This window comes from Haliaeetus albicilla, chromosome 3 (assembly GCF_947461875.1).
Source record: "Haliaeetus albicilla chromosome 3, bHalAlb1.1, whole genome shotgun sequence".
NCBI lineage: Eukaryota > Metazoa > Chordata > Aves > Accipitriformes > Accipitridae > Haliaeetus > Haliaeetus albicilla.
In genome coordinates, this window is record NC_091485.1 from 62,845,716 (window position 1) to 62,863,454 (window position 17,739).

The 17,739-nt window shown below is 44.4% G+C and overlaps 1 protein-coding gene across 2 annotated transcripts; it reads left to right on the plus strand.

The window, feature by feature from the left end:
* Positions 1-9,748: 9,748 nt before the first annotated feature.
* On the plus strand, positions 9,749-16,036 carry CCN3 (cellular communication network factor 3). Of its 2 annotated transcripts, XM_069779954.1 has the most exons (5): positions 9,749-9,870; positions 9,961-10,192; positions 10,520-10,771; positions 12,616-12,824; positions 14,855-16,036. In XM_069779954.1, exons 1-5 carry the CDS (start codon positions 9,805-9,807, stop codon positions 15,149-15,151), a joined length of 1,056 nt encoding a protein of 351 aa, XP_069636055.1. In that variant the 5' UTR covers positions 9,749-9,804; the 3' UTR covers positions 15,152-16,036. The 2 variants fall into 2 exon arrangements, with proteins under 2 accessions (XP_069636055.1, XP_069636054.1); XM_069779953.1 differs by having other exon boundaries at positions 9,769-10,192.
* Positions 16,037-17,739: the final 1,703 nt, after the last annotated feature.

Genomic DNA, 17,739 nt, shown 5'->3' on the forward strand with positions numbered 1-17,739 from the left:
TCCCAAGGAGAAAGCATGTGAAAAAGAAAAGTTCTTTGAATTCACATCCAGCTTCCATTTCCACAAAAGGCAACACAAAGGGAGTCTGTCCTGGAAGCTTTTTAGAGGGACCAAAGAAGGGAAAATGGGAAAAGGGAATTAACTGTGTTAAAGCACTCTCTATAAACAAGCCCCTGACTTTGGTTTAGAAAAAAATGGCTTGCTGGTCTGAATAGACTTTTTCTGCTCTATGGATTTCAGTAGGAAAACCTGGATAGAATTTAGAGAAACAGAGAAAAAAGCCTGAACGGATCGTTTACAAGGAATATTGAAAGTATTAAATTATTTGAGCTTGGCTAAACAATGACACAATAACATTTTCAGTCCGCAAGTATTTTTAAACTGTATTTTTAAATGCTGTTTTTACAATGAGGCAGCTTATAAGTGAAGTGAATATGTGGACCACTCCTTTTAATACAGTATCTCCCTGGCAACCAGACCAGCAAAAACAGAAAAAGAGATTAGATGACCAATCATTTCTTCCATCTCTCATGTCTTTGATTTCTTTGCTGGATGGCTGATAAAGTGCTTGGACTCCGTGATTCCTCTGGGTGGGTGAAGCTCAATTCAGTATGTTTCCTTTGGCAAGAATCAGTACATGCAGTTAGATGGTATGCTATGCTGATATCATATGGCCATCTAAAGGAGAAAAAAAATCTCTTTGGAGTGCCAGCAGTAAAGGCTTGGCTATCACAACAAGACCAAAATTTCAGTATTTCCTTATGAGTATTTTTAAGTCTTAACTTACGGAAACAGCACAGAGATTTTGGGAAGATCAGACAATTGGTCCAGGAACTATGGATGGGAATGGTTCCCTGGAAGGACATCCAGCTTGCCAGCCCAAAATGTGTTGCCTATGAACAATGCAGGAACTCAGGACAGATGATGGAGAAAATGCAGATATATTACTGACTGAGTGTTGTGGTTTAACCCCAGCTGGCAACGAAGCACCACAGAGCCGCTCGCTCACCCCACCCATGGTGGGATGGGGGAGAGAAGTGGAAGAGTAAAAGTGAGAAAAATTGTGGGTTGAGACAAAGACAGTTTAACAGGTAAAGCAAAAGCCGCACACAAGCAAAGCAAACCAAGGAATTCATTCACCAGTTCCCATGGGCAGGCAGGTGTTCAGCCATCTCCAGGAAAGCCGGGCTCCATCACGCCTAACGGTGACTTGGGAAGACAAACGCCATCACTCCAAACATCCCCCACTTCCTTCTTCCCCCAGCTTTATGTGCTGAGCATGACGTCCTATGGTCTGGAATATCCCTGTGGTCAGTTGGGGTCAGCTGTCCCAGCTGTGTCCCCTCCCAATTCTTGTGCACCCCCAGCCTGCTCGCTGGTGGGGTGGGGTGAGGAGCAGAAAAGGCCTTGGGTCTGGGTAAGCACTGCTCAGCAGTAACTAAAACATCCCTGTGTTATCAACACTGTTTTCAGCACAAACCCAGAACACAGTCCCCTACTAGCTACTATGAAGAAAATTAATTCTATCCCAGCCAAAACCAGCACACTGAAATAAATGATAGATGTTCACAATCATATATCTGAACTGAAATGCATGGTCTTCAGAATTATTCCAGCTAGAAGAAGGAACACCTCATGCTAGGTATATCCCTGATAGAACCCTCTTTGTGTGTACTCAATGTCCCTGCCCTTCTCACTCTGAGACATGACGGCTGTTATGCATTCTTAAGACCCCCAGAGCAGCTGCTACACAATGGGTCAGAGCTTGTTATGGAGTATTCCTCTGGAGGGAACGTATTACTCTTGTACTTCTCTGTCTTTACTGGCTAGTCATTTGCTCTATGAGCAAAAGCTACTTTTACCCTTAAAAACCTTAAACGATAAGAATTACTTCTGAAACTGCCTCTATACCTGTGGCACGAAGCAACAATAGAGATTATAAAAAGTGCTCAAGCTAAAAGGGTCCAATTTAATTGTACTTCATTTGTTTTCCTTGCCTTGCATTCTCAGTAGCTTACAGTTTCTAATTCAGATCTCTCCCAGTTCAAAACCTCTGGAACTGCTCGTTCCCAGGATACCCTGTAAGTTTTTGTTTATTCTCCCAAGCTTTTTTTTTTTCAGTTATGTCCGCAAAAGAATATGACAAAAGCGTATTGGAAAATGAAATGAAAACTATAAAATATGTTTTCACTACTTATGGCCAGATTATTCAGCACTTGGCAGAGACCAATGAGGATATGGGAAACAGGCACAAAGGACAGCCCTAAATCATGCCATTTGGTAACAACACTTACTTGGAAACGTCAGGAACTGTCAATTAGCTGAATTAGGACCTCATTAGCCATACCCCTTTCAATCAGATATGCCCGAAGAACGGCTATTCTTTAGAGAATAAAAAAAGATGGGGAAACCCCACTCTGCTGAACTAACTTTCTGATTGCAGAACACCCATTTTATCACCATTAGGTTCTTCAAATTGCCAGCCTCTTCTTCCAGCCCTTACTCATGCAGGTATTCTTATTCTCAAAAGCAATCTGAGAGGCAACCATTTAATAGGCGTTTCATCCAGGAAGAGCCAAAAAACCTCATATGTTCCACATGACCTGTCCATGTATCTCTTACTGAAGCTCTTGAAACAGAAATTAGGTGATACGTTCTTCAAGGATCTTATTGGCCCCCTGCACCAAAATGAGTTCACTCAGTGAATAAAGAAAAGCCAATTTCCCCAATTCTGTTTATCCATTATCATCTCATGCAGTAACACAAACCCAACTTAGATCCTCAGTAATGTCAGTCTGGTAATTTCAGATACAAAGCATAATTATACATTTAGGGTTAATAAACTTTAAAATGAAATTAAATAAATAAAGACTATCTCATTTCTTTTGAGAGCAAATATTAATGACCCTTTTCTGGCACAAGTCTTATTGCTTTGCTTCCCAACATAGTAGAAATCAGTACTACAGAACGTGAGTACATGTTACTGAGTATACATACCTACTGCCATCCTGAACAGGAGCAGGCATCCATACCAAATCCCACGGCATGCAACACCTACCCTCAGATTCCTTATATAAAAACATCATTTTGGTGGGCCGCAGCATAGCCCTTATGTTACTTTAAGGACTTTGTTCAGTCATCCCACCGGCCCCAAAATAATAGTTATGTTTTATGGCCCTAAGGGTACAAAGAATCCCAGAGGGTGCAAAGTTAAAAGCTAGTTTGTGTGTACAGAGCATCTGCTCTAAAGAATGACAGCCCTAAGCAGTGTGGACATGAGCAGTTCCTACCCTACTATTTGTACTATTTGTAACAGTATGGATACCAAGTTCCTGCTTCTTGGCTCTCTTTTCTAAAAATCTCGGCCTGCACGAAACCACAGCAAATGCTTCCACCTGCACTCTTCTGACTACAAAGGGCAAATTTTCTTGCTGCACACCATAGCATTTTGACATTAGAACCAATTATAAATGAGTAAATAATAATCGAATCTTTCTCAAAAAACTACAGTTCCTCTTATGTTCCCCAAAATAACAAAGCCTTATGTAGTAACTTCACCTGGTGACTTGTGCTGTAAGTATTCCTAGCAGGCTCTACAGCTGAAACAGGTCTGGAAGAAAGAAACTGATGGAACTTTTTTGGTGGAACATGCAGATTGGAATAAACCAGAACATTTTGTGAATTTCTTTTGAGCGCATAGAATTGTCTGAGTCAAAGGTAATGATGCAAGTCCCCATCCCCACATAATTCATTCTGACATTTTCTAAATGACGTTTCAATTTTAAATGAAATGTTATTTCATTCCAAAGTTTTCTTCAATTGTATGTAAAAATATTTTTTAAAAAACCCTCTAAAATATTTTGCTTCCAACACATTTTTTTCCAAATTTCTAATTTGCCAAAACTGTTCTTTTTTGGATGACACAGGAGGCACACCTCAAAAAAAAAAAAAATCCAAATCACTGTCACTTGCACAACTCTTAAGTATTGCAAAACTGACAGTATCATTGCATAGGCTCAAATGAATTGCAAAACACCACACAAAACACTGTATGAAATAAAAAATAGTAGAATTCTTCTATAGGCAAAAGGATAATTCATTTTTAATCTCAACTCAAAAATGCAACTATTATTAAGTCTGGGGGATTGATTCTGATAATATTGCCATTAAAAAATAATTACACCTTAAATCCTACTTAAAATAATGACACAGTTAACACTTTTAATCATTGAACAAACCAGCTGCTTTCCTGGAATATCCATCTTTCAGCTGAAGCAGAATGTCTTTTGAAGAGAGAAGTCATTAGGTTCAGTGCATGCACTAGTGGGGAAAATTCACTGACCTGGTTTACTCGGCAAGAGCATACATGACCACATTGATCTCCAATGGCCAGCAATATCTTCATCATCCCTATCGTGGTAAATGCAACAGGATTACCAGTAAACTGTCTCAGCATGAACAGATCTTTTCAGAAACAGATTGTCTTACTTGTGGTGAACTGCTGTTGCTCCTTTGATAATTTTCACACAGACTAGTTTTTTTTGGTTCAGGACCATTTTCCTTCTCAGAATCTTTCCAGTGGGGTAGTCAGGGTATCTTCTGGATATTGATGCTATCCACTTGATCCTGCTGAAAAGGATATACATCAAAATATAGAACCTCCTCTATGAACACAGTTCTGCTGCCTGATGGGAACGGGCATACTACTATGAATAAGAAACACTGAGTCTTGATCCAAAGCTGCCAGGACCATTCATGAATTTGCATATATCTTCGTAGGAAGCAATCTTGTCCTCTTTTCTCAATAGCTTGATGAGAAATAAACCAGTTCATTAACACTGACATCAGAAGTAATGTCACCAGCATCTGCATCTGAGTCTCCTATTTGTAGTTCAGGTACCATTTTCAAGATTAATCACACCATTCATCAATATTAAAGCCCTAAATGTTGAGGATGAACTCAAAAGCCCAGTTAAATGTTCGTGTCTGGATTAGCTCTTCTTGTAGCATGTATGGAAGTCAAAGAGGCAGAAGGCTAAAACCTCATGAAGTCAAACAGCAACTTCAGAACTCCACAGTACTTATAGAATAGTCATATAAGGAGAGACAAATGTAGGAGGATCCACCTGAACCTTGGACAGATCTCTTCCGAACCACAGTGACTGTGGTATATACCTCAAAGCATGCTGTACTCAGGGAGTGTTGATTTGAATGGCTCAGGCTAGATGGGAATGACCATCAGGATGACCCTAAATATTAGTTTAGGTACCCAGCCACCCAAGTGAGCAACACAATTCACACTTCACAAACCTTCTTCTAGCATCTCTACCAGCTCAGACAGATAGGACGGTTTCAGTTACAGCCATTTCATCTATGGCTAAAGAACCTCTTGTGCTGCTACTATATGTTGAGGGAGGAACCAATGCGGTTTGTTACTAAGTCTGATGGCTGGCTATTGATATGTCAATGTGTATGGAAAGCTGATAATATCACTGATAGTATCAATTTACTGGGGTGTTTATATAATTTTTGTTTGTTCCATATTTAGGTCATGTGCAACATTAACAGCCCCAAAAGATGTTAGGAAGTTATAGCTGTCATCTAGGCTGAGAAGGGCTACCTAAAAATCGACAACTACAATATTTTCAAGAAAAATATCGCGACTTGTGAGGTAGACTACCAGAGAGGGCATAAATTTATGAGACAGTGCAGGGCAAGGGATGAATCATCCACCTTACACCTGTATTGGTAAAAAACGGTAGGACAAAAGAGCAGAAAGAGAGAGAAGGATGTGGTATTTATGACAATTTTACTCTCTAAAAATTGCATCACTTGCCATACACAAAGAATGGAAGAGAATTCTGTGGAGTTGCTTGTTGTGAAGCAGTGGCCTTTACAGGAGGCTGGACAGGAGGCTGGCTGGCTTTAAACAGAGGGATGTTGCCATGAATGCTTGAATTTTTGTAATGTTTGATACGTGCCTAGACACCTCTGTATAGGAGTGTCGTGGTTTAACCCCAGCCAGCAACTAAGCACCACGCAGCCGCTCACTCACTCCCCCCCCATCCAGTGGGATGGGGGAGAAAATCAGGAAAAGAAGTAAAACTCCTGGGTTGAGATAAGAACGATTTAATAGAACAGAAAAGAAGAAACTAATAATGATAATCATAACACTAATAAAATGACAACAGTAGTAATAAAAAGATTGAAATGTACAAATGATGCGCAGGGCAATTGCTCACCACCCGCCGACCGACACCCAGCCAGTCCCCGAGTGGCGAATCCCTGCCCCCCCACTTCCCAGTTCCTAAACTAGATGGGACGTCCCATGGTATGGAATACACTGTTGGCCAGTTTGGGTCAGGTGCCCTGGCTGGGCATGAGAAGCTGAAAAATCCTTGACTATAGTCTAAACACTACTGAGCAACAACTGAAAACATCAGTGTTATCAACATTCTTCACATACTGAACTCAAAACATAGCACTGTACCAGCTACTAGGAAGACAGTTAACTACATCCCAGCTGAAACCAGGACAAGGAGTAGGATCAACAACCAGAAACTCTCTAACAGTTAAGCCAGTTTTATTTGTAACCTCTGCTTCCCATCTTTTAGATAGAGCTTCCTTTGGTGTTTTGGTGGTAAAACATACATAACTCATCTGGTGGTACGGAAGTAAACAGGATGGGTAAAAGTGACAGATTGGGGTTATTAGCTCTATGGAGGTAAAGATCTGAATAAAGATCATGTCCAGACAACCATGCCAGGGATTTAGCCCAGGGCAGACTTATGGAAATCCAGAATACGAAATCTTTGAATGCAAAGGCTGATATTGGCCCACGTGGGAGCTCAAACCAGCTGCTGCTGACTTTGGGTATATGTTCTCTGCAGTAAGTACAAAGCTGCATCCCTTCCAGAAAGAAAAGGTACCTGAAAAGCACTTTGTGTCTTGACAATGCTCAAGTGCAGCATGAGACAAATTACCTGTCTTCCTTAAGCAATCACAGCAATTAGAAGCTGAATTTTAAAGCTAAAATTAGAGAACACTTCAGTGTTTGTTCTCCTCCACAGACCCTAGTAAGCCTTTTATATACCTATACAGGTTATGTCCCTAATGGTCAGAAATTTCAGATTACTGACTTGTTTTCCTCTTACTGGGTACCGTGCAACACTTTCCTTGCCTGCCACCCTGGTGTAGGAAAGCCCTTAAGTACATTCTTAATCATGGGACTCTGCTGCTGGACTCTGTTCCTGAACTTACACCTCTCGACACTGTTCTCCAACTGTGTCTCCCTGCAGAGTGAAGTGTGGAGGTTAATTTCTTTACATATTAGGAAGGGTTACTCTTTGCAACAGCTAGAGCCAAGGTGGTGACCCAAATATTAACTCACTTAAATACAGTTCGTTAATAAAAGCAAACCCAGAGAAACTAAAATATTTATTTGTACCTACTAATTTTATACCATGAATAAATGCTATTCATTGCCAGCTGAGCCAGCATGAAACCCCTCCACCTGATCATTATTTTACTCTGTGAGGAGTAACAAAGTGTACTTTCATATGATAAGAAAAGTATGTCACCCTTGAAGAAATTGTAAAACAAGTACAGACAAAAAGATTCACAGTTAGGAAGATGAAGCAGCGTCCTAGAACTGGTAGTTCCTATGGACTCCAAATTATGCATGCTTTGGAGGGACTGAAATGTCCAGGAAAAGGTATTTGGCCCTATTGTACTAAACTGCAGCATCGCCTTGTTTTCATAACTGGTATTTTATAAACAAACAGGGCCATAATAAATTAATTAAATGCATGTAAACCAGTTATTTTTTTCCAAATTAAGTATGCTGGTAAATATTCATTTCTTTGATTCTCTCTGCAGTTTTATGCAGTGAAACCTTTTTTATAGACCAGAAGATATTTAAGAGTGGTGTGAAGTAACTTCAGTGAAAGGGAAGGTAACTTTCAGTGGCTGTGAATGATTATTGGCACTGAAAACCTCATCAGATTCACATACAGAGGGGCAGGCAAAACCAGATCTTGTATGTGCCCCTCTGGCTTACAGCCCTGCTTCTGGGAACACTACAGGAACAGCCTTGCTTCTCTTTAGCAAGTCTTAACGCCTAGCCAAGAGCATTGGTCATTCTGTTCACAAGCAAGGGAGTGTAAAAAGTGGCTTTGCACTGACTGCTTAAATCAGAGGCAAGAGGCAAACAAGCAAGGAAAAAAAAAAAAAAGAAAAAGGAGACAAGGAAAGTGAAATGACCTGTAAGGCCGTGGATGACTGAAACAACCTCAAACCCATATCCAAGCTGTTAATAAGGTTTGAACATTCCAATGTTCCTCTTGGCTGGTCCTGGTGTTTGTGAGTGAGAAAACGAAAGGGCCAATATGTGACCGGAGATTACGTGTTTCTGTGGTGGTGAAGTTTGCTTCCCCCCGAATGACAGGCTTCTCCAGAAACTCCGCTGTTGCCACTCAGCATCAAGAAAGGAATGGTGACTTTTGTCCAAAACAAAACTTGTATTTGGTGATTTGTTTTTGTGCTGAGTATTGCTTTGGCATAGAGCTACAGCAGCCTTGTAAATTCATGAGTAGCACTTGTGTCATGTCGTAAGCTTAAAAGGCATCTTGTTTTCACTAGTCTGTCTACAACTTTTGTTGATTTTTCAAATATTTTCTCTTTGACAAGCCACAACAGAATCCAGCGCACATTATCTGCCCCAGACAACCAGGAATAGAGAATATCTGTATCCTAGCAAGACCCAAGAAGGCCTGCCTTGGGCAGAAGGCAATTCCTGACAAGTAAAACCCGTTAACAGATTTAGTCTCCCTTATGCTTGGCCTAAATCCGTCCTGCACACACTAAAATAACCGCACAGCACTGAACACTGCAGTTACTTCTCCGAAGCATTCCCGAGGCCTGACATGTCGGTTCTGCATCTCCCAGGCCATGCGAGCACTGGGGCGTCGTTAGGGTTTCAACTCATCAGGCCTCCCCGTACAACTTCTGTTCCCCACCAGCCGATACACTCGCACCCCTCTGGTAGGGAACAGTGCCTGTGACTTGAAACCGAGGAGTTTACTGAGGAGCACACGCCACCCCCACAACCCCTTCTCTTCACGGGGTCCGCCTGCAGCCTCCCGAACGCCCGCAGAGCTGAAGAGGCCGCACGCCGGGGCCAGAAGCGGTGTAGCCCGGTGAGGTGCTTGTGTTTGGGGCGGCCGGTCTCGGACGCCAAGCACTGCCCAACCGTACCGGCGGTGCCAGAGACCACGGCGTTGCCCCTCAACAGCAGAGAGGCAGCGTCGCGTTTCCCCACGGCTTATGACCGGCAGCGTAGCTCCAGCGGGGGACGCCTGCAGGCAAACAGGGCGGGTTGGGGCGGCCGTGGCGACGGGTTGAGGGCGGCAGGCCCCGGCCGGGGAGCCCCTCGCCTCAGGCGCTCGGCCGGCCCGACGCCCGGGAAGGGGCCGGCTCTGCCCTCGGGGCTCCGGGCCCCTCTCGACGTACCGCCTCCGGGGAGAGCGCTCCCGCCCGTGCCGCCCGGAGGCGGGCTGCGCGGCGTCGTGAGGGCCCGGCGGGGCCGGGGCAGGTGGCGGGAGGAGCGGGGGGAGCGCAGCGCCCGGCCCGGCTCCAGCTCCGGCTCCGGCTCCGGCTCCAGCTCCCCGCCTCCGGCCCGCGCTGCCCGCCGCGGGGGGGTGGCGGCGGCGGAGGGGGGGGGTCCCCGACGGCCTCTATATAAGCGGCCGCAATGGCTCTGCCGGCAGAGCCGAGCGGCGCGGCGGGGAGGCGGCGGCCGGGACCATGGCGACGGGCGGCGGGCAGGGCCTGCCCGCCCTGCTGCTCCTCCTCCTCCTCCGGCTGTGCGAGGCAAGTGCGGGGCGCTCGGCGGGGGAGGGGGGGAGCCGGCGGCCGGGCCGGCCCCGTGACCCGGCCCTGGGGGCCGCTTTGTCCCCGCAGGTGAGCGGCCGGGAGCCGGCGTGTCCCCGGCCCTGCGGCGGGCGCTGCCCGGCCGAGCCGCCGCGCTGCGCCCCGGGGGTGCCCGCCGTGCTGGACGGCTGCTCCTGCTGCCTGGTGTGCGCCCGACAGCGCGGCGAGAGCTGCTCCCCGCTGCTGCCCTGCGACGAGAGCAGCGGCCTCTACTGCGACCGCGGCCCCGAGGACGGCGGCGGGGCCGCCGGCATCTGCATGGGTAGGTGGCGGGCGGGCACCCCCCCGGGGGGGGACGCCGGGGCCGGGAGGCCGGCGGGGCGTCCCCGGGGCGGTGGGGCGACCCTCCCCGGGCGGGGACCCGCCGCGGCGTCCGCTGGGGCTGTCGCCGTCCCCGTCCCCGCTGTCCCCCCGCCTGCCCTGGGGGCCGAGCGCCTCTTCCCCGGGACTGCCTGCGCCGCGGCGGGCCGGGGGCGGCGGGGGGGGGGGCGGCAAGAGCGGGGCGCCGGCCGCCGCGGTGTTTTGGGAGGCAGGGGGAGGGCGCCGAGTGCCCTCGGTGTGAGTGAAACGTGTTCGCTTTCCTCGCCAGTGCTGGAGGGAGACAACTGCGTGTTTGACGGCATGATTTATCGCAACGGGGAGACGTTCCAGCCCAGCTGCAAGTACCAGTGCACCTGCCGGGACGGACAGATCGGCTGTCTGCCCCGCTGTAACCTGGACCTGCTGCTCCCCGGCCCCGACTGTCCTTTCCCCAGAAAAATCGAAGTCCCTGGCGAGTGCTGCGAGAAGTGGATCTGTGACCCTAAAGATGAAGTGATTCTGGGAGGTTTTGCTATGGCTGGTGAGGAAACGCAAACTAATTATCACGGTCATTGTGAGGAGGAGGAGGAGGAGGAGGTGGTGTCGTGCTGGAAATACCCATGGGGTCGCCAAAGCTAAGACGCATTGCTTTGTGTGGCCGGCTTGTTCTGCTCTTTTTTCTCATCTAGAGTCACTAGCAAGTCTGCAGTGGTTATGAGTAAAGGCAGAGCTCGATAGGTAAACCAAAAGATATTCAGAGGATGAATGCGCATAGCAGTTTTAAAAGGTGGGTAACCTGAGTTGGTTCCCAGTTCTGAAATTGCAGTTTATCTGGTACAGGGTAGTTCGGTGAGTGGGACAAAACAGGGGCAAGCTCGTAATCCTCCAGACATTATTTCCACCCCCAGATCAAAGCTGCAGTCTTGCCACTTGCTCTGCAAGGAGATGTTGCATCATAAATACTACTCTAACAGCTTAGTATGCAAGAGACTTTTTTCCCCCTTAAATTCCCCAGCTATTACAAGTGGTCAGGCTGGTAGCTAAAATGCCAACAAATTCCTGCTTGTCTGTACTAGAGCTCGCATCATTATTGTTGGCATCAAAAGCATTACAAAGTACTTGGAGAAGCAGTGGTTATAAACACAGTGAGTGGATCTGAAAAAAAAATCCCATTCCAAAATGCAGAACTCATAAACTGCTTTTGTAATTGAAAAAAATAAAGCTGCATAGTATTTTCCCTGTTTTCTTACTGAATTAGGTCCCCATCCCTTTTAAATTAAACTATTACTTCAACATGAATTTTCATAAGCTACTTTTACTGAGAGTTGAGGGCACTGCATTCTCTTCCAGTCACTGCTCTTTGTGGTCTTAAGCAGTTAGTTATGCTGAAACTCGGCTAATCCATTTGAAAAAACAAGTAAGGAAGGATCCAGGAAGAAATGTTCTAATAACTTGTCAGAGCGCTATGAAGAGTCAGTTGTAAGGCACATAAGGTATAAACAAAAAGCTTGCCACCTTCCTAGTATTTTTCCTTTTCTTTGATTTGTTTGACAGTGACAGGCTAATCTGTAAAATGCCTACAGATGGATTATCTGCATTCTTTCTAGCAATGGCCATCCCTCTTGGGAGGCCACCTCTTCAGAACTTTACCATGCAAAAAGCAAAAATGCTGTTGTAGAGGAGCTTGACAGCAAGAGGTGTTTACTCATTCTGTTTACTCCTGTGATAACTGCTGAACCAAACTATACAGTTAGCAATATTTGCATAATACAACTTAACACTGCCATGAGGGAAGGACAATGGTCAGAGTTGGCTATGGCTTTGAATAGCTGTGAAAACTCCTGGAAATTACTTCCTTCCTCTCTCCCCACTATCACCCTGGCTATAATCTGTCAATAATTGACGAGATCGGGTGACTTTATGACTCTCAGAGTAAAGGACTTTACTTTCATGCTGTTTATTAGTTTAGATAAATCATTCAGCCTCTCTCAAATCATATCTACTACAAATATTTTTATGACGTAGCTTTAGAAGAGATTTGTGATGTATTTCCATTGGAAAGAGTGAGGAATAAAGAGTTATTAGAGTTCTAAACTGGAATTGGCAGTAATTCTTCCAGCTGTGGACTTGAGTGAACTGAATCTAAATGCTTTGCTGATTCCACTGACATGCACCTCTCCGTTTTTTTTAGATGTAGGAAGTTGCCATCCAGGGCTCCTAAAAAGGAAGCTTTTAAAATTCCTAAATCCTATCAAAAGCATGGATTTTGGACCTTTTTTTTTTTTTTGTCTCATGTTTCTTCCCAGAAGTGGTAGAGTTCAGTTAGATACTGGGTTTTCACATGACTTTTTCTTGTAATAAAATTCTGTGGGGTTTTGTCTCCAGCCTACAGACAAGAGGCCACACTTGGGATCGATGTGTCGGATTCAAGTGCCAATTGTATTGAGCAGACAACAGAATGGAGTGCTTGTTCCAAAAGCTGTGGAATGGGCTTCTCTACCCGTGTTACCAACAGAAATCAACAGTGTGAGATGGTGAAGCAGACACGGCTTTGCATGATAAGACCTTGTGAAAATGAAGAGCCATCTGATAAGGTAAGCTGCAAAGAGTGGCAGGGGAGCAGGGACTCTTCAGCTGCAATTCCAAGGTTACAATATTATGGTCTAGAATGCTCCAGATGCAAGTGTACGTAAATACACTTTCTAGCATGTGTGCCGCAAGCCCAGTGTATTTGGAAAGCATTAGACATGCTGTGTTTGCTTAGTAGCTTTGTGCTGCACATTCAGCAGGTCGAGGAAGGTGATTCTGCCCCTCTACTCTGCTCTGGTGAGACCCCACCTGGAGTACTGCATCCAGCTCTGGGGTCCTCAGCACAGGAAAGACATGGACCTGTTGGAGCAGGTCCAGAGAAGGGCCCTGAAAATAGTCGGAGGCATGGAACACCTCTCCTATGAAGAAAGGCTGAGAGACTTGGCATTCTTCAGCCTAAAGAAGTGAAAGCTCCGGGGAGACCTTATGGCAGCCTTTCAATACTTAAAGGAGGCTTATAAGAAAGATGGGGACAGACTTTTTAGCAGGGCCTGTTGTGGTAGGACAAGGCATAATGGTTTTAAACTACAAGAGGGTAGATTCAGACTAGATATAAGGAAGAAATTTTTTACAATGGGGGTGGTGAGACACTGGAACAGGTTGCCCAGAGAGGTGGTAGATGCCCCATCCCTGGAAATATTCAAGTTCAGGCTGGACGGGGCTCTGAGCAACCTCATCTAGTTGAAGATGTCCCTGCTCATTGCAGTGGGATTGGACTAGATGACCTTTAAAATCCCTTCCAACCCACACCATTCTATAAGTCTATAATAATTTGAGCCATTCCAAACGGATCAGATGTATTTCATGTGCAGACTATTTTGACAGCTCATGCAGTCTTAACTTCTCCCACAAATGCCATTGTACTACCTGTATGCGTACTTCAGAGCTGCTCCAATCATGCAGAATGGGTATGTCAGATTTCTAGTCTGTTGAGCATCTGGAACTGCAGAGAAATATGTGAAACACTGCAAAATCTGCTTGGGTAGATGAAACCTTATCTTAATGCTTATGATGCTTTTTCCAAAAGCAAATCCAACACTGATCCTTCAGGTGCAATAAATGTGTATCTAAGGGAGCTGACTTTTTTGCTGCTTCTACACATTATACAAGTGTTACAGTCGGTAACATCTAGCTAGGTAAGAGGACCATCACTTTATGTAGTGTTCTGAGTGTTGGAAAGCATTGCTAAGGCCTTTGCTGAATACTCTGCACAGTTTTAAATACTGTGTTTTGAAAAGGATATGAAGCATTTGGGAAGAGTTGGGGAGACTAACAAGAATGATCAGAGGTCTAGAAAACATGTTCAGCTAGGGAGAAATTGATTGAACTGAACTTTTTCTGAATGCAAGAGAACAGGGATGCATTCTCATAACTGTGTTCAGATATTGCAGCCTGTTCTGAGTCCATGGGGGATACAACAAGAAATGGTGAGTTTAGACTGTATGAAAATTAAGACATGGGTGAAAACCTTCCAAGCAGTAAGAATAGTGAACTGTTAGGATTGTCTGGGGCAGATGTGGAGTCTCTGTCACTGAAGAGTTCCAAGGACAAGTTAGACAACCATCTGTTAAGAGTAACATGGATAAAGCTGGTTCTGCTTTGGGTCACGAGAACGGGCTATGATTTTTTAAGGTTCATTTTAGCCCTCTTTTTTTTCCCCTGAATCTATTCCTGTAACTTGCACATTTGGCTTCCTGATTCTCTGACGGAACTGCACTAGCCTGAGAAGTTTTCCAGTAGAGTATAGTTTCATAATTAATGTTGGTTTGGCTTGTCTCAGGTGACAAGAGTGGTCTTTAATTATTTGTCATTTATTACTGGCCCAATAACACACTGGTGTCAAAGGGCAGATATTGCAGGAGTTACCGTAAGTAACTGCTGAAGTAGCTGCAGAGTCTTATGGCTGTTGTTGAATGAGCAAAGACAACAAATTTAAGGTTTCAGGGTAGACCTATATATATATCCTTGCATGTCAATTTCTAACTGCTTTGTCTTATGCAATGATATATCTAATGTCTCTTCATATTTCTCTTAGAAGGGGAAGAAATGTATCCGAACAAAGAAGTCCCTGAAAGCTGTTCGCTTTGAATACAAGAACTGCACTAGTGTGCAGACATACAAACCTCGTTACTGTGGCCTCTGCAATGATGGGCGATGCTGTACCCCACATAACACCAAAACAATTCAAGTTGAGTTCCGCTGTCCTCAGGGCAAAGTCCTAAAAAAGCCAATGATGTTGATCAACACCTGTGTCTGTCATAACAACTGTCCTCAGAGTAACAATGCTTTCTTCCAGCCATTAGATCCAACATCCAGTGAAGCAAAAATATGAAAAGCATAAATTAGGTAGCGCGAAAGGTATAAATAGTTTATACAAAACTTGACCCACAATCAGGTGAATGTAACAATTACTTATGTAAAATATCTAAGATGTTTTTCAAAACAGTCTAGGTGCTTTCTTTTTTCCTCTAGCTTATTAAATACCTCACTTTACATTTTACCCCTCCAAATGTCTTTTATTCACTTGAAGGAAATTTTGTACCTTGGACAGAGCCTTCTTTTTTCTTGACGGTGGCATAGATTACAAAGGGAACAGCTCGACTTTCTCCTTGAGTTAAGGGGATCATGCCACAAGTTTCAGTAGCTGTAAGACTGGGCTCTTTAAGAGTAAATGGATTCCTTGGGGAATGCGTGATACCATATTACATAAGTTTCCAGGTTCTTTACTTTGCATAATGCATATAAACGCTTAAGCAGTGTTTTTTTCCATTCTAATGAAACTGTTTCTGATGACAGTAAAAATCTTACTGATGAAATTGTTGCATTCTTTGTCTTACAAAATACCTTCTATCTATACCTCTGACTTTCTCAGAGGAGTAAGTTTACATATAGCCCCTGCAATGACATAGCTAAGAGCTCTTATCCTGAAGCATAGCAGATTGATAGCTGACAGCAATTAAATTTCTCTTTGGTAACTTCACTAGCAGTCTAATCCAAAACCCACTGAAGTCAGTGTCTTAGGAGAACTTGGTTCTAACCAAGGTGTGTCTGTAGATATAACTATTTGGATGCAAAAATAAAATTTCTGTAAATTCCTCTAAAATACTAACTGTATCATATGGTGCTTCATTTCTTAGAAAGGTGTATATGTAAATAGAAACTGTATATATTGTAATATAACTTTACTAAGTAAATAAACTTTATGTGTTTCAAAATATTTTTTTCCTAAAGTTGCTTTTCTTAAACTACCAACTTTTAACAGCTAAAAGCAATGGGAAGAAAAAGGGTCTGCAGACTCCTAAAAATCAAAAGACCCTATCTCGTGATGTTCTTAGAGTACCTCATCCTAATTGCTTCCCTAACAGGTATGCAGTGTCTTGGTGCAGGAAAGGATGAATAATTTGTGAGGCATACATTAGAATGGAGGTTTTCTTCAGAGTAAGTTAGCCTGGGAGATAGGATGATGTAAATAAAGTTAGGTTTGGATGTGGTGTGCCCTGAAACACAGTGGTGGTGGTGAAGAATAATTATGTGATTTGGAGTTTGGGTTTGGGTCTGAAGTACTAACAAAGTATTTAATTGGGTCTTGCAGCATTTCAGCCTCACAAAAGCAGCCTGTGACCCTGCTTGTCCTAGATATTGTATGCAATATCCCCAAGGAATATAGAGCCTGAGGGTCGCAGTTTCATGTATGTTAAATCATGTATGTAACAGGACAGTGCAAATAGGTCATAAGTACAGTTGTGCAGACATTCAGCTGCCTAGACTGTGGGACCAAGCTTAGCTAGGTGTGTGTCTCTCTCTGCTCGAGATACCAGAGTAGTACTTATGCCACAACTGTTCTGTAACCATGTGGTAGGAAACAACTCTCTCTTGAGAAAAAAAGGCAGAAGGCCAAATGTCAGAGTGTTTGGCCTAGCATCCTTCTTCTCTGGAGGAGCTAGCAACCTCCAGTCTGGCAATTCCTGAGATACACACAGGATGGAATTCAGCTCCCCGTTAAGACTCCTAAATTTAGTGTCTACAAGTAGACATCTAAATGCCTGTTTAGCCAATGAAGACTAAAATAAAGTTAACTGTGAGTAAGCATCGACGACTGAAGGTTTTTTAGTAACTTTAAAGTCATCCTTGAAAGTATGAGGCCCTGGTGCTAAAATCCATACTGGTTCAGTTAAGGTTAGATAGATCTTGGGTCCTCACCTGGAATCTTGCATGGCTTTCCCCACTGACTGTGCCAGTGATAAATTCCTTTGTAGTCATTGCTGTTGTTACCAACACATCCCTCCCTGCCTTAAGCTGTTCAAACACCTGGAACAAGACTAGTCTTGTCCTTCATGAGGACCATGCACATGCATACATGCACACTCCCTGCACTTGCACTGGTTAATGCCTAATCTTAGAATCATAGAATGGTGTGGGTCGGAAGGGATTTTAAAGATCATCTAGTCCAACCCCACTGCAATGAGCAGGGACATCTTCAGCTAGATCAGGTTGCTCAGAGCCCCGTCCAGCCTGAGCTCTGGGCAACCTGTTCCAGTGTTTCACCACCCCCATTGTAAAAAATTTCTTCCTTATATCTAGTCTGAATCTACCCTCTTGTAGTTTAAAACCATTATGCCTTGTCCTACCACAACAGGCCCTGCTAAAAAGTCTGTCCCTATCTTTCTTATAAGCCTCCTTTAAGTATTGAAAGGCTGCCATAAGGTCTCCCCGGAGCTTTCACTTCTTTAGGCTGAAGAATGCCAAGTCTCTCAGCCTTTCTTCATAGGAGAGGTGTTCCGTGCCTCTGATCATTTCCAGGGCCCTTCTCTGGACCTGCTCCGATAGGTCCATGTCTCTCTAACGTAGAGAGTTTGTGAAGTTCTTCCTGGTTTTGCACCCCAGCCACCTTATGTGGTAGGCAATGCTGAGTGCTGGAGA

Bases quoted from the DNA above. Each gene is read 5' to 3' on its own strand.
- CCN3 (XM_069779953.1), top strand. From the start codon at position 9,805: ATGGCGACGGGCGGCGGGCAGGGCCTGCCCGCCCTGCTGCTCCTCCTC. The intron at 10,772-12,615 runs GTGAGGAAACGC...TTTTGTCTCCAG, and splicing joins GGGAGGTTTTGCTATGGCTG to CCTACAGACAAGAGGCCACA. The intron at 12,825-14,854 runs GTAAGCTGCAAA...TATTTCTCTTAG, and splicing joins ATGAAGAGCCATCTGATAAG to AAGGGGAAGAAATGTATCCG.